Source organism: Indicator indicator, chromosome 5 (genome assembly GCF_027791375.1).
Source record: "Indicator indicator isolate 239-I01 chromosome 5, UM_Iind_1.1, whole genome shotgun sequence".
Lineage (NCBI taxonomy): Eukaryota > Metazoa > Chordata > Aves > Piciformes > Indicatoridae > Indicator > Indicator indicator.
Genome location: NC_072014.1, coordinates 25233999 through 25253275, shown reverse-complemented (window position 1 = coordinate 25253275; position 19277 = coordinate 25233999). Strand labels below are relative to the sequence as shown.

The 19277-nt window shown below is 44.6% G+C and overlaps 1 protein-coding gene across 1 annotated transcript in view; it reads left to right on the top strand.

Annotated features, from left to right (window-relative positions):
• The first annotated feature begins 224 nt into the window (after positions 1-224).
• The window catches only part of LOC128966910 (unconventional myosin-X-like), a 77727-nt gene continuing 58674 nt past the window's right edge, over positions 225-19277 (top strand). The window contains exons 1-6 of the mRNA XM_054380865.1: positions 225-329; positions 5472-5570; positions 9555-9713; positions 13879-14066; positions 14310-14444; positions 18907-19031. Of these exons, the coding sequence (XP_054236840.1) occupies positions 225-329; positions 5472-5570; positions 9555-9713; positions 13879-14066; positions 14310-14444; positions 18907-19031 (811 nt within the window). The remainder of the gene's footprint in view (positions 330-5471; positions 5571-9554; positions 9714-13878; positions 14067-14309; positions 14445-18906; positions 19032-19277) is intronic.

The window sequence follows — 19277 nt, the reverse complement described above, 5'->3', positions numbered from 1 at the left end:
GTGTCAGAGGCTCCCCTTCCCCACCAATCTTGTATCCATTAGCTAAGTCTCTTCATATTTGTCCTATCACTTATTCATGAACATCCAGATCAATCTGTTGAAAAGTGCATTTATTGAAACCTGATCATGGCTTTGGATTTCAACAGCCTTTCTAGCCCAATCTTTGCTGTGTGGTCTACAACCACAAAGCCCATTGAGGCTGGGAAGAGAGCTGGCTTAGCACAATGCTGCTTCCAAGCCTGGTAGCACATGGATCTCTTGCCAGGAAAAGCGCAAAGGTTGAATGCCTAAACCCTACTGAACAGCCTCAGTTTGCCAGGAGGACAAAGGTATGTGTATATATATATATATATATATATATATATATATAGTACTCATAGCTGAAAAACTTAGAGCACCCACAGAAGTTTTTGGCTTGGACTCAGTGCAGAGTTGTACAATTTTGAGACATTCCTGCCTCTTGCAGAATGGTTGCAGTGGTGATCAGGGATAGTTACCCAAACCAAAGCACAGCAAGAGCCTTCTGTAGTACTGTGTTTGCAGGTGGATCTGGAGGCTGAGAGCAGTGTTCATTCACAAAGAAAACATTACGAAAACATCCCACAATGGAAGCAGTGGACAATTGTGTGTCTATTTCATATACTGTAAGGTGTTTTCCAACCAAAAGCACTTTCCTTCTCTTGAGTAACCCCTGGAAAACTGATGCACCCATCTTGGCCATAGGCACTGCTGAGCACGTTAGTCCTGGAAGTTATCCAGGTTTGTGCACAAGGAGAAACGGGGGTGTGCACGCTGTCAGGGGCAGCACTGCTAACTGCCTCCTCAAATTCCATACAGCTGAGGTATAGCTCATTCTCACTTCTTCCTGGAAAGAAGTTTCTGGAAGAGAGAGAACATCCTGGGGGTACACAAAGATTCAAGGCTAGTCCAGACTACACAAAAAAAGAGGAAAGCTGGCAACGAAGACATGTTTCTGAAGTGTGGTATGGTTGCAGAGCATTTGTTTGCTCATTCCAGTTCCTGAATGTGTCTCCTGCTGGACTGGGAGGCTCTGGAGAGGCAGAGGCACCTGCTGCAGGTATAGAGTTCTGCATCTTATCCTCTGGAGCTTACTTTGCCTTCAGTAGCTGGATAGCTGATGGGGGTGCACCTGCTGCTTTAATGCACGGGTGCTTTGCTTCTGCAGTCAGGGTTGTGTGCTGCTCGTCTTCTTCTCCACCCCTTCCCTGGGGTACAGTGTACCAGGTCACCCTTGTCCTTTCCCTGCTGACACAGCGTACTGCATCTGCTGAGATGCACGTACAGGTGTGTGAATGCAAGAGAGAACCTCTGTATCAGTCACTGGAAAAGTCATGGAAGGACAAAGACATCTGTGGCTTCAGTTGATTTCTTGATATCATGGAAACCTGGAAATGTTATTTTTCATTTTTGAGTCTGGGATCCTAAAATGCCAGGTGTTATGTGAACAGAGAAAAATGTCATCTTTGAGTTTACCGTGGAAGATTGGTGTGACAGTGAGGCAGTACTGATGAAATGCTACTGTCAGTATAGTATCATAGGATGCTTTGAGTTGAAAGAGACTTTTAAAGGTCATCTAGTCCAACTCTCCTGCAGTAAGCAGTCACATCTTTAACCAGATCAGGTTGCTCAAAGCCTTGTCCAGCCTGACCTTGAATGTGTCCAGGGATGGGACTTTTACTACCACTCTGGGCAACCTGTTCCAGTATTTCACCACCTTCATTGGAAAAAATGTTTTCCTGATGTCTAGTCTAAATCTGCCCTCCCTTGGTTTAAAACCATTACCCCTTGTCCTTAAAACCGTCACCTCCTTGCAACAGGCCCGCTAAAAAGACTGTCCCTATCTTTCTTACAGTCTTGCTTTGAGTTCTGAGAGCCTGCAGTAAAGTCTCCCTTATGCAAGCAAATTTATTTTCTAAATTATAACCCCGTGTTATGGGATCCATTTTCTGACTGCTTTGCTATGCACTTTGTGGCAAGGCCAGTTCATGGACAGATTGTCACTGAGGCCACAGGAATGAGGATGTTTGTCTCAGAGTTCTTTTAACATCTGAGTGACCTACCCTTGATACAGGAACTCTGGTACATTACTACTTTATTCTTTCTTTCATTACTTGCCCTTGCTGCTCCACTTCAAAACAACTCCCCTAATAGCATCTTAGAGGGATTGGGAGGGAATGAGCTATTCTCATTAAAAAAAGGGCTCGAGTTAACTGCAGCACCCGTATTCAGCCAGCTTTGTTCAGTGGAAAGCAATTGCAAAAAAATTCATTGCTCTGTTCTTCCTTAGCTGTCTTTGAAGGTGTTCTTTTCAAATCAGTGGTTGCTCATTGCTTCGTTTTGTTAAACTGTTCTGCCTTTGGTTGCAGGTGAACGCTTCTGCATTCCAGTTTGAAAACTGATTTTATCTTTTATTTTGAGGTTCGCTCTTGTGCTAGAAGAGCAGGGGTTTTGCCACCATCTGTGGTGGTGCCTGTGGAAGCTGAGATCCCCCAGAGCTGGCAGGTACACTGCTTTGCAGTTCAGGGCTGTGCTCTGCTTTGGTGCTCTTACTTTTCCCATGGAACTTCAGCCTTGATGCCTGGCAGTTCTGGGAAGTTTTCTGCTCAATTTAATCCTTTCAGCTGATCAATGAAATGTATGGTATTGGGGAAGAGAGGAGTGATCTGAGGGCAGCCTCTCTGGTGTCACCATCTGTTTCTGTATTTAGTCAAGGCTCCTTTGGGAATTTTGTATTTAGAAAAAGGGGCTGGTGGAAGGAGATGCACTAAAACAAATTCAACCTTTCAGGAAATGGGCTATGCTGGGCAGAAGTTACAATAATTATTTGCTCTGTGGTTCCTGGTCTGGCTGTCTCAGCGTGATACTCCTTTTGGAAACAACATGAATGGGTGCAGAGGCAGAGGCAATTGCTCTTTTAAAAACATCTAAGTAAACTGAAGTAAGTAGTTCTGGGCAGCTGAAATTCCACAGTGCCTGGCAGTTTTGTTGTGTTGCCTTCTACTTAGCAGCACCCAGAAGGATTTGCCGTAAGTCTGTAGGAAATGCTGCAGTATTGTACAAAAGAACTATATCTTCTTAGGAGGTTATTTATTACTACTTTCCACATGGACTTCTGCTGAGAAAGAGATCTGAGTCAGTCTGGACTTTCTGATAAATTGTAGGTGTGAAGATACCAGAAGGATCTCTTTGTCCATCTCCCCTCTTTTTGCCTCTGAATGATACCTAATAAATAAAAGTGTTCATGCCCAATATGTGTCAGATTATGAACTGCCTCCAAACTAATTTCTGACTTTAGGGAGTGGAAAGTGTGTGTAACCTGGGCCTCCCTGGCCTGCAGGGACAGACCATGTTCCATGAGCATGGCACACTCGTGATGCTGCATGGGTGCTTCTATGCATGCCATGGCATCGGGGTGCGGTGTGTGCTTGAGGTTGCAGGCCTAGCTCATGGTTAAACTGCACTTGCCTGCAAGTTGTAATCTATGCCCTGCTGGGTTCCTGGTGTCTGAAGGCAAAGAAATGCAGTGTTAGGACTGAGTGTTTGTGGTAAGTGTATTAGAAAAGGTTTTCTTTCATCCTGCTCTTGGAAACTCCAGACACAACTTCACTGTTCGCTGACTTTTTGCTTTATACTGTGATATAAAAAAGGAACCTTTGGTGAAAATAGCATAAAAGATCTTTTACTATCACATGCTGCTGTTCATATCTTAATGCAGAGTAGTCAGAATGTGATTTGGGAAATGAATGATTTCTCAACAGCAAGGTCTTGCCCACATCCCTTGGGACACTGTGTCTCAGGCATCAAGAGTTCCAAAAATGTAAGAGGATGTCATGAAGACCTTCATATAGTTCCTCAAAATCTGTATTCAGTGTATTGCTTACTAGCTCTCTGGGATCTTAGAGCTTGAATCTGTAACATAAGGAAGCATTTTCTATTGCTAATGCTCACTGGCCATGAGAGGCCACACATCATCCTGGGGTTTAAGTACTGATCAGATGCACTGGCCCTTTTCATTCACTTGGTGAGGGGAAATTAGTCCACCTGCTGTGGAAACTTTAGAGCAGAACTCAACAGCCAAGCTAGAGTTAGGTAAGCCTTTTTAAATGTCATTAAAACCAGTTCCTTTATTGGGAGGGCTGGAGTTTGGCCAATGGGCTTATCTTCTACTGTAAGGAAAATCCAGGGTACTAAAGTGTTTAAAGTGACTAAAGTAGTTTACCCCCGCCCCCCCCCAAAAAAAAAAAACCAAACCCAAAAAAACTAAAATAAATCATTGAAAATAGAATTAGTTTTTCACATTCTGTATAATGTAATATAGAAATACTATTGCATCTCTTCAAACATAAGCCTATAAGCAAAAAGCTAATGGTGCTGTCAGGTTTAAAAGAATAGGAAGGGCTTTTATAATCAATAACTTAGGGGCAGAAAACAAATTAGGAAGAAAATAGGTCTATGAGTCAATGAAGAGCAGGCTGGCCTTAATGTTGCTCAACAATTCAGCACTTTGGCTTCCCTCAGTACTTGCCTAAGCAGAGTTTATGTGATTTCTCTGGGAAGACATGGAACAGATTCGTATGCAATAACTGAAATGCAGTGGGATGTTATGCCTAATTCTGCATAATTGCAGGTCATGGTCTCCCTGATTTGCCTTTTTGCTCCTGCTCTGTTTCCTGTACCAGGTCCCCAAGTCAGACAGGATGAAAGAGGCTGATCAAGCAAACTGATTTTCCCTGCACTTTCTTGAAAGGCAGGCTATCAGCTATGCTTGTCTTGCAGGTCCCTGCGTATGCAGTGTCAAAAATCTGACTTGGTGCTTGGGATTGTCTTGAGAGACACTGAGCAATTAAAGATGGTGTAGTGCATGTGAAACTGTATGTATACTGGGGCCATCAGACATACCTCAGTGTATATATACATCAGAGAAACACTCAAGTCATGTCACTTACAGAAGGAAACTGTTGCAGGAGAGGCAAACAAAGCTCTGTGAAGTCTTTGTAGCTGTTGCTGATGATTTCTGGAAGCATTTTGACTTACAATGATGTGTGGGTGCATGAAATTGTAAACAGGCTTTATTTACATTTTCTACTGTTATTATTATAGCATGACTTCTAATGACCAGCTAAGTTGGAAAGTATTTAGACAGTTGAAGCCACTATCCTCTGTGTTTGTATCTTTCCATGATTCTTTCTATAAAAATTTGTTTCTTTAGTTTGGTTTCTGCCTGAAGCCAATTAAAACTACATTTTCTTCTTCTCATGTTACCTTAAAAAAATGAAAACCGGTTTCCTTTAAAATGTACATTGGACTTGCTTAAAAATTTTAAGCAGCTGTGGCTTGGAAGTAACCTTTGAATATGGTAGCTTCTCACAGCTTTCCTTGGGTATTTGCATCTGGTGTGCAGACCTCACAGGCTCCACTTCTTTCTAACGAGAGGTCTTTGGGTTTTGCAGGGTGCCAGGGTATGGCTGCGGGAGCAGGACCAGCTGCAGCCATGCACTGTTGGCTCATGTGCCGATGGAAATGTGCTCTTCACCTCAGATTATGGCATGGTAAGTGAAGTTTGCCTGAGGTTGTAGCCTCTGCCAAGTTGCGAGATTGACTTCTTGTTCTTGCATGACCTTCCGGTTAAAAGGAAATATATCAACTGAAATGCTGCAATTCTGTCTGAAAAGTGACCCAGCTCTGTTACAAACCCTGTCAAAGGTCTAACAAAGGTTAAAAAGAGATTGTTCTTTTTCTTCTGTTCATTTTCCTGCCCATTTCACTTTTTTTTTCTTGTGCTATCTTTGAAGGAGTTGCTTAACATTGGCAAAATGCTCCTGGGGAGGAGGCAGTTTCACCAACTATGCAGCCCTTTCTGCTGGGGGCAGGGGGTTGCTTCTTGCAAGCCATGCTGCTTCAGCAGCTTTTGCCATCAGCCATTTGGGTCAGGGGCACCTGGAAATGAGCTGCCCATGTCTGCAGTGGAAGCACAGCAGCTATGCACAGGACAGTTCAACAAGGCACCTGAACTCCACTGAAAGCAGAGCTTGCTGCCAGTGATAGCAAGCAGGTCTTTTCCCTGACTTATTTCCAGTCCTGTGTTCTTTGTGGCTCACTGGCATGATTGCTGCAGTGCTCATGAAGTAATACTGGTAGGAACGGACCTCTGGGAATCATTCAGAGTCCTCAGTGAGTCAGCTCAGCTCCCTGATCCTGGGAAAACTATTCACTGCCCTCAGTGAGGTTTTGGTGAGTCAAACTGGTGCCTGGGCTGGGAGGAGGATGTGGAAATGGGCGGAACTGTGCCCTGCAGCAGTGAGCAATTTAGATCTGCTCAGTTGTTTTGGTGCAGGCAGCTTCTTTGTACAGAAGACTAGAGGGAATTTTCAACCCACCACAAGGTTTTTTTCAGACTCTTACCTGGCAACAAATGAGAGTGCAGGAGGAAAGGGGTTTTAGGACTCCAGCTCATGGAGAGTCAGTAGTAGGACTGTCACGTATTTCAGTCTTGCTTTGAAAGGGCTAGATTGCAAATCATCATTCCTTTTTAAAGAACCTGATTTGTTTCTCAGAGACAGAAGCTCACCTAGCAGACACACATGTTTTCTGTCTTACTCAAGTCCCTCAAATCCTTTCTTGATGAGCTGCCTCCTTTTGGGAGTGCTGGGTAGTCACTAACTCATTTTAGGAGATCACAGGGGCATTCATCATAGATAATGCAGCAGCCTGCAGATGGTCAACAAGCAGTGAGTACTTCTGTGACTCCCAGACTTGCTTCTGTCTCTTCTGATCTTCCAAACCCAGCTGGCACCTCTGAAAGAACCCCAGAAATCCCCCCACAGAGCCAGCTGAGGGAGTGCACCCACCGCCAGCCTGTGTCTGTGAAAGAAAACGTGCTGTATGGAGCCACACATATAAAAAAAATGAATTTGGGAGTTTTCCTCCATGGAAGGAGAAACCACTAGGCTGAAGGAGTATGTGCTTTATGGCTTATGAATAAAGAGCACATGGTGATCATTAAAGGACTTGTTTTATTTAGTGTCCTCCACAGTGGCTGCCATATGTGCTTCCCTCACCTGCCACCTTCATTGCCTTTGCCTGAGGAAGGGTGAGCTGCTAGAGTTGTAGTGATGGGCAAGGCTATTTGGTGAATGTTCCCAGCTTTAGGGAGAGACAGGTGAGATCTTGGCTTCTGGTGTGGTGTCAGTGTGGCATCAGACACTCCAGGGAGTGTATTTCACCTGTGCAGTGTTTCTGTCCAGGGGGTACCAGAGTCCATGCTCCTAATCCACCTTTGCTGCAGTCCTGCTGGAGTACTTGCTTCTCTTTGAGGATCTTGGAAAAGAGTTTTTAGAGAGGGATGACTGAATACCTCCTATCAATTGGCTCAAGAGAGGTTTAACAGATGATCTAATTCCTACTAATCATGTATTCTGTATTCAGGGCCCCTGATAGTCTTCAGGTTCCCATTTGTTCCAGTGATGTGTACAAGATGAAGTGAAGAAGTTCTTACCCATCACACAGTTATTCTTCATGCATAGCAGCTTCTTGGCACAGGTGCTGCCATCTGCCTAGTATCTTTTGGGACACTTGTCCACTCAGCTTTTTTCCTAGATGTTCTCTTCTGGCCCAAGTGGCCATGTGTGTTGACAATGCAGTAGTAAATGAGTAAGTGCCAGGCAGATGTAAGAAAAGATCATGTCATATGGTGTTGGTCTTGTCCCCTTCAGAAATGTGTCCATTTGGCAGTTTTTTGGTCTATGCTTGCACGGTGAAGGTCCTGCTGCTGGCAGAGTCATGGCTCTCTGATACCCAGGCACAGAAGTGGTGTGGAGAAGACCAGAGAAGCCTGGAGAGAGCCTGGGTGGGCTTCATTTTACACTGTTCAGGAACATGACCTAGGTGTTTTTGAAAGCCTCATGACTAGCAGTAATTGGGCTGTGGGCAATCTCCCAGTGGAAGAAACTGAGTCCTTGTAACATTAGGCATGACTGGGCTGACCTGGAGCAAACACATCTGCTGCTCCTCCCCAGCTCCCTTCAGGAAGAGAGCTGCTCTTTCATTTCTGCAGGCTTTTGCAGGCATCATGGGTGTCTTGTAAAGGATGCTGTGCCAGGTTATTCCTTCCCCACACTGGCAAGGGTGCAGGTTCAGAACTGAGCACTAGTGCTTGCTGGGCACCTGCAATGCGCTGCAGCAGTAAGCGCCCTGCAAGGGACTCACAAGGGTGGCTCACCAGAGGGGGCAGGGTGACCTCATTCTGTCTTCAGCCTGCAGCTGCGTGGATGGCCTCTGCCTAGCAGTTACGGCAGCCTGAGGACTCCAGGAAAGGAGGCAGGAGAAACCAGTCAGATCAACACTATTGATTGTGGTTCATTCTGTATGGAGTCTGTCAGTTTCTTGGGGCACCTAGGAGTGCTGACAAGTAGGGATGGAAATGAGGTAGAGACTAGACCCCCAGAAGGGAAGGAAGAGCCCACTTTTCTTTGGAAGGATTACTGCAGGCCAGTTTGCTCCTCTAGCCTGCCTGTATAAAGTCTCCCATCTGTCTGTCTTGGGTCTTACCATCTAGCACAGCTTGGGCTGCTGGGTGGGAGATGGCACATGGTGGAATGCAAGAGTGGGAAGCAACTGAAATAACTGTTGCAAAATGCCAGCATCGTGCTTGAGAAGGAGGAAAGGAGGACTGGGATGTGGCTATGGTGGAGGGGAACAGTCATGTAATTTCAGCTGTGTTGAAACGGGATGAAGAAGATAACCTGATAACTGAAGTGTGGGTTATCGAGGAGGAGGAAGCTTTAGTAGGAAGAAGGATGCAGCAGTTGAGGTAAGAAGAGTACAACAGCTTAGAGAGAGAAGTGGGTACTTCCCAGAGCAGTGATAGAGGTTAATAGATGTCACTGTACAAACACTTTAAAAGCTGCATCATGCACACACATGCCAGCATGTGCACAGGATGTCAGTACTTTATTTGGCTTCTTATCTGCCCTTCTTTCCTTTGCTCTTGACGGAAACCTTTCACAGACACTTTGTGGCTGCTCCTATGAAGAAAGAGTGCAGGGCAAAACCTGCAATGTGAGTAAGCTTTGCCTCAATCTCCCCACACTTAAGAGACAAAATCCCACTTGTGCTTTTGTGAAAGACTGTAGCTGGTCTCTAGGGAGCAGCTGCCATCATTGTTCACAGTCATGAGTGCAGTGTGCAATACCTGTCCAGCCTAGGGCAGCTGGAGGCTGCTGCTGTGCTTCTGCTAAGGGGATTTGAGTAAAAATCAAGTAAGCTTGCACTGATCTGTCCCTGTCAGTAGTGAAGGTAAGAGATTAACATTGTAACAAGAGAAGAGGGTGTGCTGTATGATTTCTGGCCAGAGAGATCAAATAGGAACAGGAACAGAAGAATGATTATAAAAATAGGGAGTGGATCCGTGCCTTGCTCATTTCCTTTACCAGTGCTGAAGTATAAAGCTATGGAAATGGGCACGTTTCTCATAGGAAATCAGACCATATGCCCAGGTGTCATGAGCTTGTTTGTCCTTCTCTCCGTTGTTCCAGGTATTCCAATACCCCAAGGCCTCCCTATCCAGAGAAAAGGTCTTGCCAATGCACCAGACCAGTATTGATGGGGTAGAAGACATGTCCATGCTGGGAGATCTGCATGAAGCTGCCATCCTGCTTAACCTGCACCAGCGCTACCAGCAGGGTAACATCTATGTAAGTGCTCAAGCTTTGCCATATCCTGTCTGGCTAATGATTTTTGTTAAGCTTCAGGGCTACCGCTTTGCATGTTAAATACAGACTTTATCATTGTTTCCTAAGCATTGTTTCATATGGGTGGAAATTGAGATATTTTTTCTGCCTGGCCAGCTTCATCAACTCTGTGAGACCCTACCCTTAACCAGAGGGGACTCTTTGCATCTATGGAAGACCTCTCAAAACATGAACATTCACCCCTAGGTTTCATGATAGTTGTGCAGCTATGTATCCACCATGAACATCTGTGTTTTACAAGCAGGCATTCATGTTCCCTGGATTCCTCATTATTGCTGTTCAGAGGTTTATATGGACAAGCAGACTCGAAAGTGCAGTGTACAGGTTGTAGCTGAATATCCCTCCTCATCTGCAAAAAACTACTGCTTAACAAAATAGGAGAGCAAACCTGTTGATTAACTCTTCTGCTTTTACATGCATTTGTGCCTTGTTCTTGGGTTGCTCTGCTCTCCTTGCACACATGAACATTCAAAGCACCTCCTGATTTCCCTTTTGAGCCCTCAGGAATGAAGCAAGTGCCAGGAAGGGGACTTGTAAGGAAAAGCACACCTGGGATGAGATGTCCCTGGAGAGCTGGGGTGACCGCATGCTCCTCTGAGACTTGGAGAGGACAAGCAAAATGTAGTACAAAGACTGCCCTACCTTGCTTTACTCTTACCTTGCTTGTCCATGCTATATGCACCCAGAGTTTTTCAGATTATGGCAAGAAAAATGTAAATCTCTGTGTTGCATAGCAACTGTTACCGAGGCAACCAAACTGTATGCACCTGTATTCCAGGAAATGATCAATAAAGTGACCCCATTTCTGAGCCATCTCCTGCACTGGGATGCAGAGGAGACTGCAGATTCTCTTTCTTGCTGCTGTAGACCCACTTGCCTGTTTATCAATGCAGCTTTGTGATCCTGTGGCAGTACACACTCTTTTGTTTGTACACACTCTTTTGATGCCTTAGTCTTTTGTGCTCTTTCTGACCTGTGTTTGAGTTGTGCTGAGTGTCTGTGCAACTTTTTGCCCATTTGGGTATATTTCTCCCATTTCCCCTTTGTCACACTTTGAAACATGAGGCAGGATTCTCTCTCTTTTCAGTCTATGCCTTGCACCAGAAATGCCACAACACCAGCACTGTGACAGTGTCAAAGCAGCCATATCTTCTTATCCTCCTATTCAACATGAATTCTGTGCCTTCACTATGCATGTTAAACTTTAAATATAATGTCACTTCTGCCTGTGTATAGTGCATGAATGTCAGCTGTCTAACTCAGAGCTAAATGTTTTGGAGATTCCTGAAGGGGCTTGACTTCTGTAACATGCTCAGCTGTGGGAAGAACCCCTCCATGAGGGATTGTAAGCTCTTCCTTCAGTGGGGTTGTATCGAGATATATCATGTCTGTCTTGGAGAACCATACAATGTGCTGCTTTGCGTTTCTGCAGTGCAGACATGAATATTGCAGGTACCTCATCACTGCCTGTTAGGTTTTGCCTTTGTCCAGCTGCATGTAGTTTTCATTTAAGCAGAAACTGAAAATGTCAGCTGTAGTGCCACCTAATGATTTGCAGTGATCTGTGAATGCCACAAATGTTACAGGGCTTGAGTTCATTTATTATCAAGCTCAACACTCTGCACAAGTAGAACACATAGGCTAAGGTTGCAGGTGAAGCTTCAGTGAGAGGAGTTACTCCTACCAGTCAGGACTAAAAATACCTGGAAGCAAATAAGAGACATTAGAAACACGCAAGAAATGACATAATTTTCTGGAAAACAAACTCACCTGAAGGAACAAGTGATCTGGAGTAATGGTAACTCCAGTATTAAAAATAATAAGTAATAATAAAATAATTAATGAAAGGATGGAAAACTGAGAATGTGAAGCGAAGAACTGCAGTATAAAAGGGCAGTGCTGAGCTATATTCCTGGAGGCATCCTACCATGAGCTCCTAAAGGGGATCAGTTTTGGTCAGGGAGTGTAGGTAGCACTATATCTACACTGGTGTGGTAGCCATAATTACTGTATTGCAGCAATACTGACAGTCTCAACAGTTCCTTTTGTTTTCCAAGGAAATACTATTCAAGCTCTATCAAACTTTTTAAGGATGTCATATGAGCACAGCAACAGCCTGCAGCTTTTAGGAGTGCATCTTCCCCCTTCATTCCTGCTATTTCTGTATTTCTTAATAAAAGCAGACACAAGATAATGTGAGTAATAAATAAGTGAGTATGGGGCTGTACATTTTGTGCTGTCCCTAGCTCTGCTATGTCTGACTACACAGGTAGAATCTATTGTCTTGAGGAGTAAACATGCCACATGTGGCTTGTCCTGCTCTGCAAAGTTCTCTGGGGACAATTACTCCTTGCTCATACAGTGGCTAGTATGTACATGGTTGATGCACAAATGCTCCTGCTAGTAGAAATTGTGGATAGAAATTACCTACAAGGACTGCAGGTAGTGAGGAGGCTGCAACAGGGAGATGGAAAAATGTCCTAGAAACACATTTGAAAGGGATAGCTGTAGTTGAAGAAATTCTATACAGGGCTGTGATGGGAAGTCAGCTGCTTGGGAGAGTGAGAAAATTGAAAATTAAACATCTGAGAGAAAAAAGTGGTTTGAAGATCTGGGAGAAGTGTTAGGATGGACATGTCTGTCTTGTAGTCTCTGGACAATATCTGTTATTCAACTGCTTGAATGGTGCTTTTTCTCAATCCATTTTTCTCTTTCAATGCTTTCCTATTTCTTTCTACCTGTCTTGCCAAAGATCATCTGCTTGCTTGTTGCTTATGTCATCAATGAATTGTATTTCTGTCCCCAAAGGACCATGTCAGCAGGTTCTCGGAACTTGCTCTCCTGTTCATAATAACTATCATAACTGATAATGCAGTTAGGCCTAGGTGATGATATTTTTTCCCCTGATGGTCTCTGGCTGCTGGTTTAATAAATGAGTTTTAAATATTTTGGTGATTACATCATCTTACTAGTCTGGCTTCAGAGCTTAGTATTGCAGTATGGCCCCAGATTTCATTTGGCAGGGAGCAAGCATGTGCCTTTTGTGTCACCAAATGCTTCATTTTCAGCTTCTGCAATGGATGTGTGCAAATCCTTGTATGTGCATGTGGTGACTCCTAAATCATGGTTTGGCAGTAACACTAAGTGTTGTCCCTGGCCACCAAGCTTGGCACCTACTGCAGGAATCTACATCTTCTTCTGTCACCCTTGCTAAGAATGTGTATTTCTGGAGTAGAGCAGCCCAAGGTACCTCTGTGAAGAAGCCACCATACCAGCAGCAGGATTTAAGATAGATGTTGGCCATATTTCAAAGCCATTGTTAGAAGCAGCTCTGGGAATAACTGGATTTGAGCTGGTTGGCTGAACCGAAAAAGTCATGCCCAAAAACCAAAATTCATTTCCTCTGACTTCACAAAATAATCTGTTTGAAATTCAATATTAGACTTTAGGTATTTTATTTTAAACCATACTATCTCTTTTCTTGAACTGTGAGATTTTTCAAAATAAATATTTTCAAAATGTTTAGGAAACACAGATACATTTTGAGTGGAAATCCTGAGCTTCATCTTCAGCTGTCAATTTTGATTTGGCTTACCAAATGATTTCAGCTGCTTCAAACAGCATTTTTCAGCAGAAGAAAATTAATACGCTGAGGTGGCTCTCTGCACACATCTGTGCATGTCTCTGTGTCCCACCTCTTTGTTCAGGAGGTGCTTAAACTCTGCCAAGCCCCCTCCACTTCAGATTGTGAATAGGGCTATTGAAGGTACCTCTTGACACTCCTTCAGTCCTGGCTCTGCTTTTCATCTTCAAGCACAGAGCAGGGTAGCACTGGTATGATGATGGCTTTGATTGTAAATTGTGTAAGGTTATTTAGCAAAGGCAACAGGATAAGAACATATTATTGTAAAGCTGCAAAATTCAAAATCATATACCCAGTCATGTAGCCCCTGCCCTGGGATTTGACAAATTCCAGACAAACTTCCTTATTTAAGCTTTCTTCCATCACCATGAGTTATTTCAGGGTCTGAGTTTGTCATGTTTGTTGTGTTTGGGTTTTTTTTCAGGAGTTTTATTTCCTTGCTTGTGTTTTGTTTTCTCCCCATAGACAAATATTGGTTCCATCTTGGCATCAGTAAATCCCTACAAACCCATCCCTGGTCTGTACAGCGTGGATGCCATAGAGCTGTACAGACAGCACCGCCTGGGTGAGCTGCCTCCCCATATCTTCGCCACGGCAAATGAGTGCTACTGCTGCTTGTGGAAGCGTCACGACAGCCAATGTGTTCTGATAAGGTCAGAAACAGGAGAGCCAGCCTCTCCCTGACTGCATTACCTGCCTTGCTCATGCTGCTTTGTTGGCAATGACATCTGCCTAAATACCCACTCCAGCTTCCCTGTCCTTTGCCTGATTGCTGCTTGCCACAGTGCAGATGCCGCATGTTTGTTCCTGGAGATCGCTTCTCTGCTGTGGGTAGGATGGTCATTAATGCTTTTTGTCCCGGGTTCATGAATTGAAGGTATGTTTTCTCTTAACAGTGGAGAAAGTGGAGCTGGAAAGACTGAGAGCACCAAGTTGCTGCTCAAATTTCTGTCTGCCATGAGCCAGACCTCCCTTGGGGCACCTGTGTCTGAGAAGAGCACTCATGTGGAAGAAGCCATCTTGGAGAGCAGGTATGACCACCCTCACAGGCACTGGCGTGCAGAGGCACTGCCTTCTAGGCAGCTGGGCTGTGGACAGAGCCAAGCCTGGGCAGTGAGGATGATGCAGCTGAACTGTGTCATGTCAGGAAAATGTGGAGGTTATGGTCTCACTAGGGCAACTCATGCTGGCTGCTCTCCCAGCTACTCATTGATGAACTAGGCATCTTTCCAATAGCAGTACAGGGTGCATCCAGAGAATCAATGTTCTAGCCAAGGCTGGGATTTCTCCTTCCTTTGGTAACTCATGTCCCATGCCTGCCTGGCTGTACCCTTGAGCTCATCTGCAGATCACTTGTGGCAGTGGCTGGAGAGGATGTGGGTAGCATCCCTTCCTGGCTGTCCCAGGTTGTCCTTGTATTCCATAGCTCTCAGTTGTGGCTGTGCTTGTAGTGAGCCTCCATCATACTCTGACTCTTGGTCTCTTCCTTTACATCCTGCTCTCCCCCAGCCTCTGTTGGTTTCAGGCCTTTGGTATGTCTTGCCCTCCTGTGGCAAGATCCTGTGGGCCACCTTGCAGCTCTCTTGCTGTTCAGGCAGAGGACTTCACAGAGAAACATTCATGGGAGCTGTTAGTGGTACAGGTGAGGAGGTTTGCTGGGGACTGCAGCAGCGCTTGTGTGAGAGGGGGCCCCAGGATGATCACAGCTGCTCTTGGCAGGAGCTGGCACCAGGGAATAGCCACCACCCACCAAAATCTTGCCAAGGTGTAAGGCAGGCAGGGAACTGCATGGCATCCCAGATCAGATGTGTTGGGAAAGAAACTGGCAGCCATGAGGGGATGGAGACACACTCTGTGGGACGTCTTTCATGCCAAAGGAGATCTTGACACCCCCGAAGGACCATGCCCCATGCCAGGGCAAGGACACCCCTGGGGGACTGTGACCCAAGTCAGGGCAGGGAAATCCCTTAGGGACTATACTGGAAGATGGACACCAATGAAAAAAAAGTCAGGAAAACCTGAGGAAGCAAAGTGCAGCTGAAGAAGACCAGTAAGAGGCTAAGAGCAGCAGAGAAAATGAGGAAGTAAAGAGCAACAAGAAAGACACAGTTGTGTGTGTGTGTCTGCCTTGTTGGGGGAGTTGCAAGTGACTGGTTGTAACCTGAGGTAAAAATAGAAACTGATGGTAAATAAAGGAGGATAATACATGTTAGAATTTCAGGTAAGCCTTGGGAAGAGGGAGAAGTGTCTGTTTTACTGTCCTCCTATTTAGTAACACTTGAATTTTGTTTAATACATTAAATCAAATGAAACATTTCCCAACACAAGACTGTCTTGCCTCTGACTGAAGGGCTTGCTGGGGTCTTGCAGTTTGGTGCTGTAAAGGGCAAGGCTGCAGGTTGGCCCCAGCTTGTGAGCCTGTGGTAATTGTAGAAACCTGCAAAGGAGTAAATCAGATGTCTGCAAAAGGATCTAGTTGTATCATAAGCTAGAAACCTTTGAAGCATCTGTGTGAAAGTGACTATCATGCACATGGTATATTTCAGGGCCCAGAGTAGAGAGAAGAAAGGAAGACAGTGGTGCAAAAAACGTTACTATTAACTGTGGTGAAACTAAGCAGACATGCAGTGTCTAACAAGGCAGATACAAGAGCATTGCAGATTTTAGGATCCTTATAAGCAGACAAGCATGAAGCAGAAGGGTTGCTGCCTTTGGACCTGGTGCTGAAGAGAGCAGTGTCAGATGATTTATCCTCTGCAGGTGTGCAGGTTTTACCAGAGACATCTGCAAATTGGAACAAGCTCTTAAGTGCAATACAGTCACGACTGAAGATCAGCAAAATCCACTTTAAGGCAAGCAGCTTAGAAGGCTCAAGCCCACTTAGCAGTTAAGTGATGACTTGACTGGGATCCAGAAAGCTTGTGATGCTAGATAGGTGATTCCTGAGTCTGCAAGTTCCCACAGCTGTGGAGTGAGAACTTACAACTTATTTCCTGTGTGTCTCCAGTGCTTTCTGACCTACTGCAATGTGAGTGCAAGAGAATTTGATTTGTTACTTTTTCCTTGAGGAAGAGAAGCTGAAGACCTGGCCAGAAGCTGCTGCCACTCCCAGCAAGTCTACCTCATAAATTTGCAGTTCAGCTTCACTTGCTCTGCCATTGGCCCTCCTCTAGTTAGCTTGTGGTTGATTTTCATCCTTGCATCCTAGCATGTACCCAGGAACAATGCTGTCAGACAGCGTTATAAACAAAGCATTGTCAGCTTTCTGTTACTTGTATGTTGTAACATTCATACTTGGTGTATTTCTCAGAAATTGAGCTCTAAAAACTCCCTTGACACTTGATCCGTTTTAAGTCTGGAAAGTATCCACCATTCCTTTAAAAGAATTTGCTGACTTTCCTTTTAACTTTTTTTCTTGCTTGCTCCACTCAGAATCTCCATTCTTCATGTTTGGTGCCACTACTGATAGCATAGCCACCTTTCCTGTAATTCATCCCTCTAGCCCTTGAATCTTGGTTTCTGTCAGTCCTGGAGCTGCATATGTTGCAGTGTTTCCAAAATCCACGCTTTGCTTTCTGCTGCCCTACTGAGACTGATTCCCATTGTTTCAAGTCCTGCAGCACGCTCTGCCCATTGTCCTGCTAAGCAGCCAGCATCTTGCACAGTTCAACTGCTCCGTCAAACGCTGTGTTGTGATGTGCCTGCTAGTGCAGACAATTTGCTTGACCCAGGCACCTGCCTTCATTCCTGTCACTATCTGTTCAGCCACCTCTCTGCCCTGCAGCTGCTGCCAGCCTCAGACACCCATGTGCCTGTTTTCCTTCCCCATCCCGGAAGGACTTCTGCACTCGAGTGCATGAGCCTGTTGCCAAACTAAACTATAAAGATACTTCCTTGTGCCTTGCTTATCTAATTTAACATGATTTACAGCATAGAGATTGTCTGGCTGGTTACTGCACTGTCACTGCAATGGTGGTGGTCATCATACATGACCCTGTCCTCCCTTCTTCTGGTTGTGCCCATTATTTTGTGTTGATTTATGGCGTTGGTGTGTTTCAGAGGCGTGGGTCTTGGAGTTCACATTCTCCAAGGCAAGGAACATACTTCCTGATCTGTGCACACAGATTTCTGTGGCTGGGATTTCTATGATTGTAACATGTTTTAACAGAGCAATTTGATTTCTATGGTTTTGTTTCTTAAAAAGTGATATTTTCAAGAGACAAATTAGAAAAATGCTGCCTGAATTTTGCTGAAGGTTGTTGGACCTTTCCCACAAGCACAGCTCCCACTTAGCTAACACCTGCAAGGCTTGAAGCCTTCAGCAAAGTCCACTGGTTTCTGGGGTTGTGATTGTCATAATTACTAACTTGTGAACAGCCCTGCATCTGCCCCTGTCTGCAGTGGTACCACACAGTATATCAATAGACATGTTTAAAAAGCCTGTATTTCTCAGGGCAATAATGGCAATATTTTTTTGTCAAATAACTGTGCATATTAAAATTAAACATGACCACATACAGGCTGCTCTTGCAGCATCTCCGTGACTCCTTGCTTGTCACACCCTCAGATTGTTTTAGAATTGGCTAAACTCACAAAAATGAATATTTTAATCCCGGATTCAACATGTCAGTTTGAATGGTTTAGGCTTTTGCCTAGTACTGTTCTGTGGAGCAAGAACCATGCTGCATTTTTAATTCACCATTTTCCATGTTGTATGAACATCCTGAAGACAGGACGGTGACCAGGAGACAGAGTTCTTCAACTGATCACCTCTTTGAAGTTTGGTGATACATTTTGTTGTGAAGTGGATGATGTGGCTTTCTCAGAAGGAATTTTTCAAGTCTGTTGTGTGTATATAGTCCCCCTACTTGGAAACCACATGGCTTGTATCAACCTAAGCAAGATTTTAAGTAGCGAGAGCTTGCGTGTTTCAGTATCGAATGTCAGTGCCAAACAAATCAGTTTAGTACTATGTTTGTTTGTTAGTTTGAAAATGTTTGCCTGTAATTTTAAGAGATGGCTCATACTGTCTTCCTTCAAAGGAAGAAGCAGAAACAAAGATGTGATTTAAAGCTACAGAGTGTTTGCCCTTTATGTTTGATGCTTCTGAAATAACCTGAAAAAAACATAAGCCCATTTAATGGGATGCTGCTGTGTTAAACACACAACCTGGCTGGGTTTTGCCACCTTTAATTTCCTGAAGCCACGTCGGTGGGGTATGCCCTTGACAGCACGAACACCAGCTGCCCATGCTGACTGGGGACTGATTTAATTAACTCCAATCCCAGTGGTTTAAAATTTATCTAGCAGTGTGTTAAATTGCTCTTGCCATCCTTCTTTGCCCTTGAGCTCTTCTTGCTTGTCCACTCTGGTGCTGTAACAAATTAATCTCACATGGCAGTGTGTGCTGTACAAATGGCAAGCTGCTGGGCTCATGCTTAGTTTTAGTGGTATCTCATCAGCAATCCTATCTTCTTTGCCTTGTTTCTGCAGCCCCATCCTGGAGGCCTTTGGAAATGCCAAGACAGTTTATAACAACAACTCCAGCCGCTTTGGCAAGTTCATCCAGCTGCACTTCTCACAACATGGACACATCCAGGGAGGCCGAGTAACTGACTGTATCCTTTTCTTCAGTGGACCAGAAAAGGATGGACTGAGGAAATCCTTCATCACGGTTGCTCAAAGGCAGTTTATAACTATGGCCAAATTTGCAGCTTAAAGTGGGAAGAAATGTTTGTTTTGTGGCTCTGTAGCACCTAACTCTGGAAGCCTTTTGTCTAGGTACTACATGAGGCAGGGACGTGTTTGACTTTTCATTTTGGCAGTCATGATGCTTGTTACTTAAATCTCTAGAATTTGCTGCC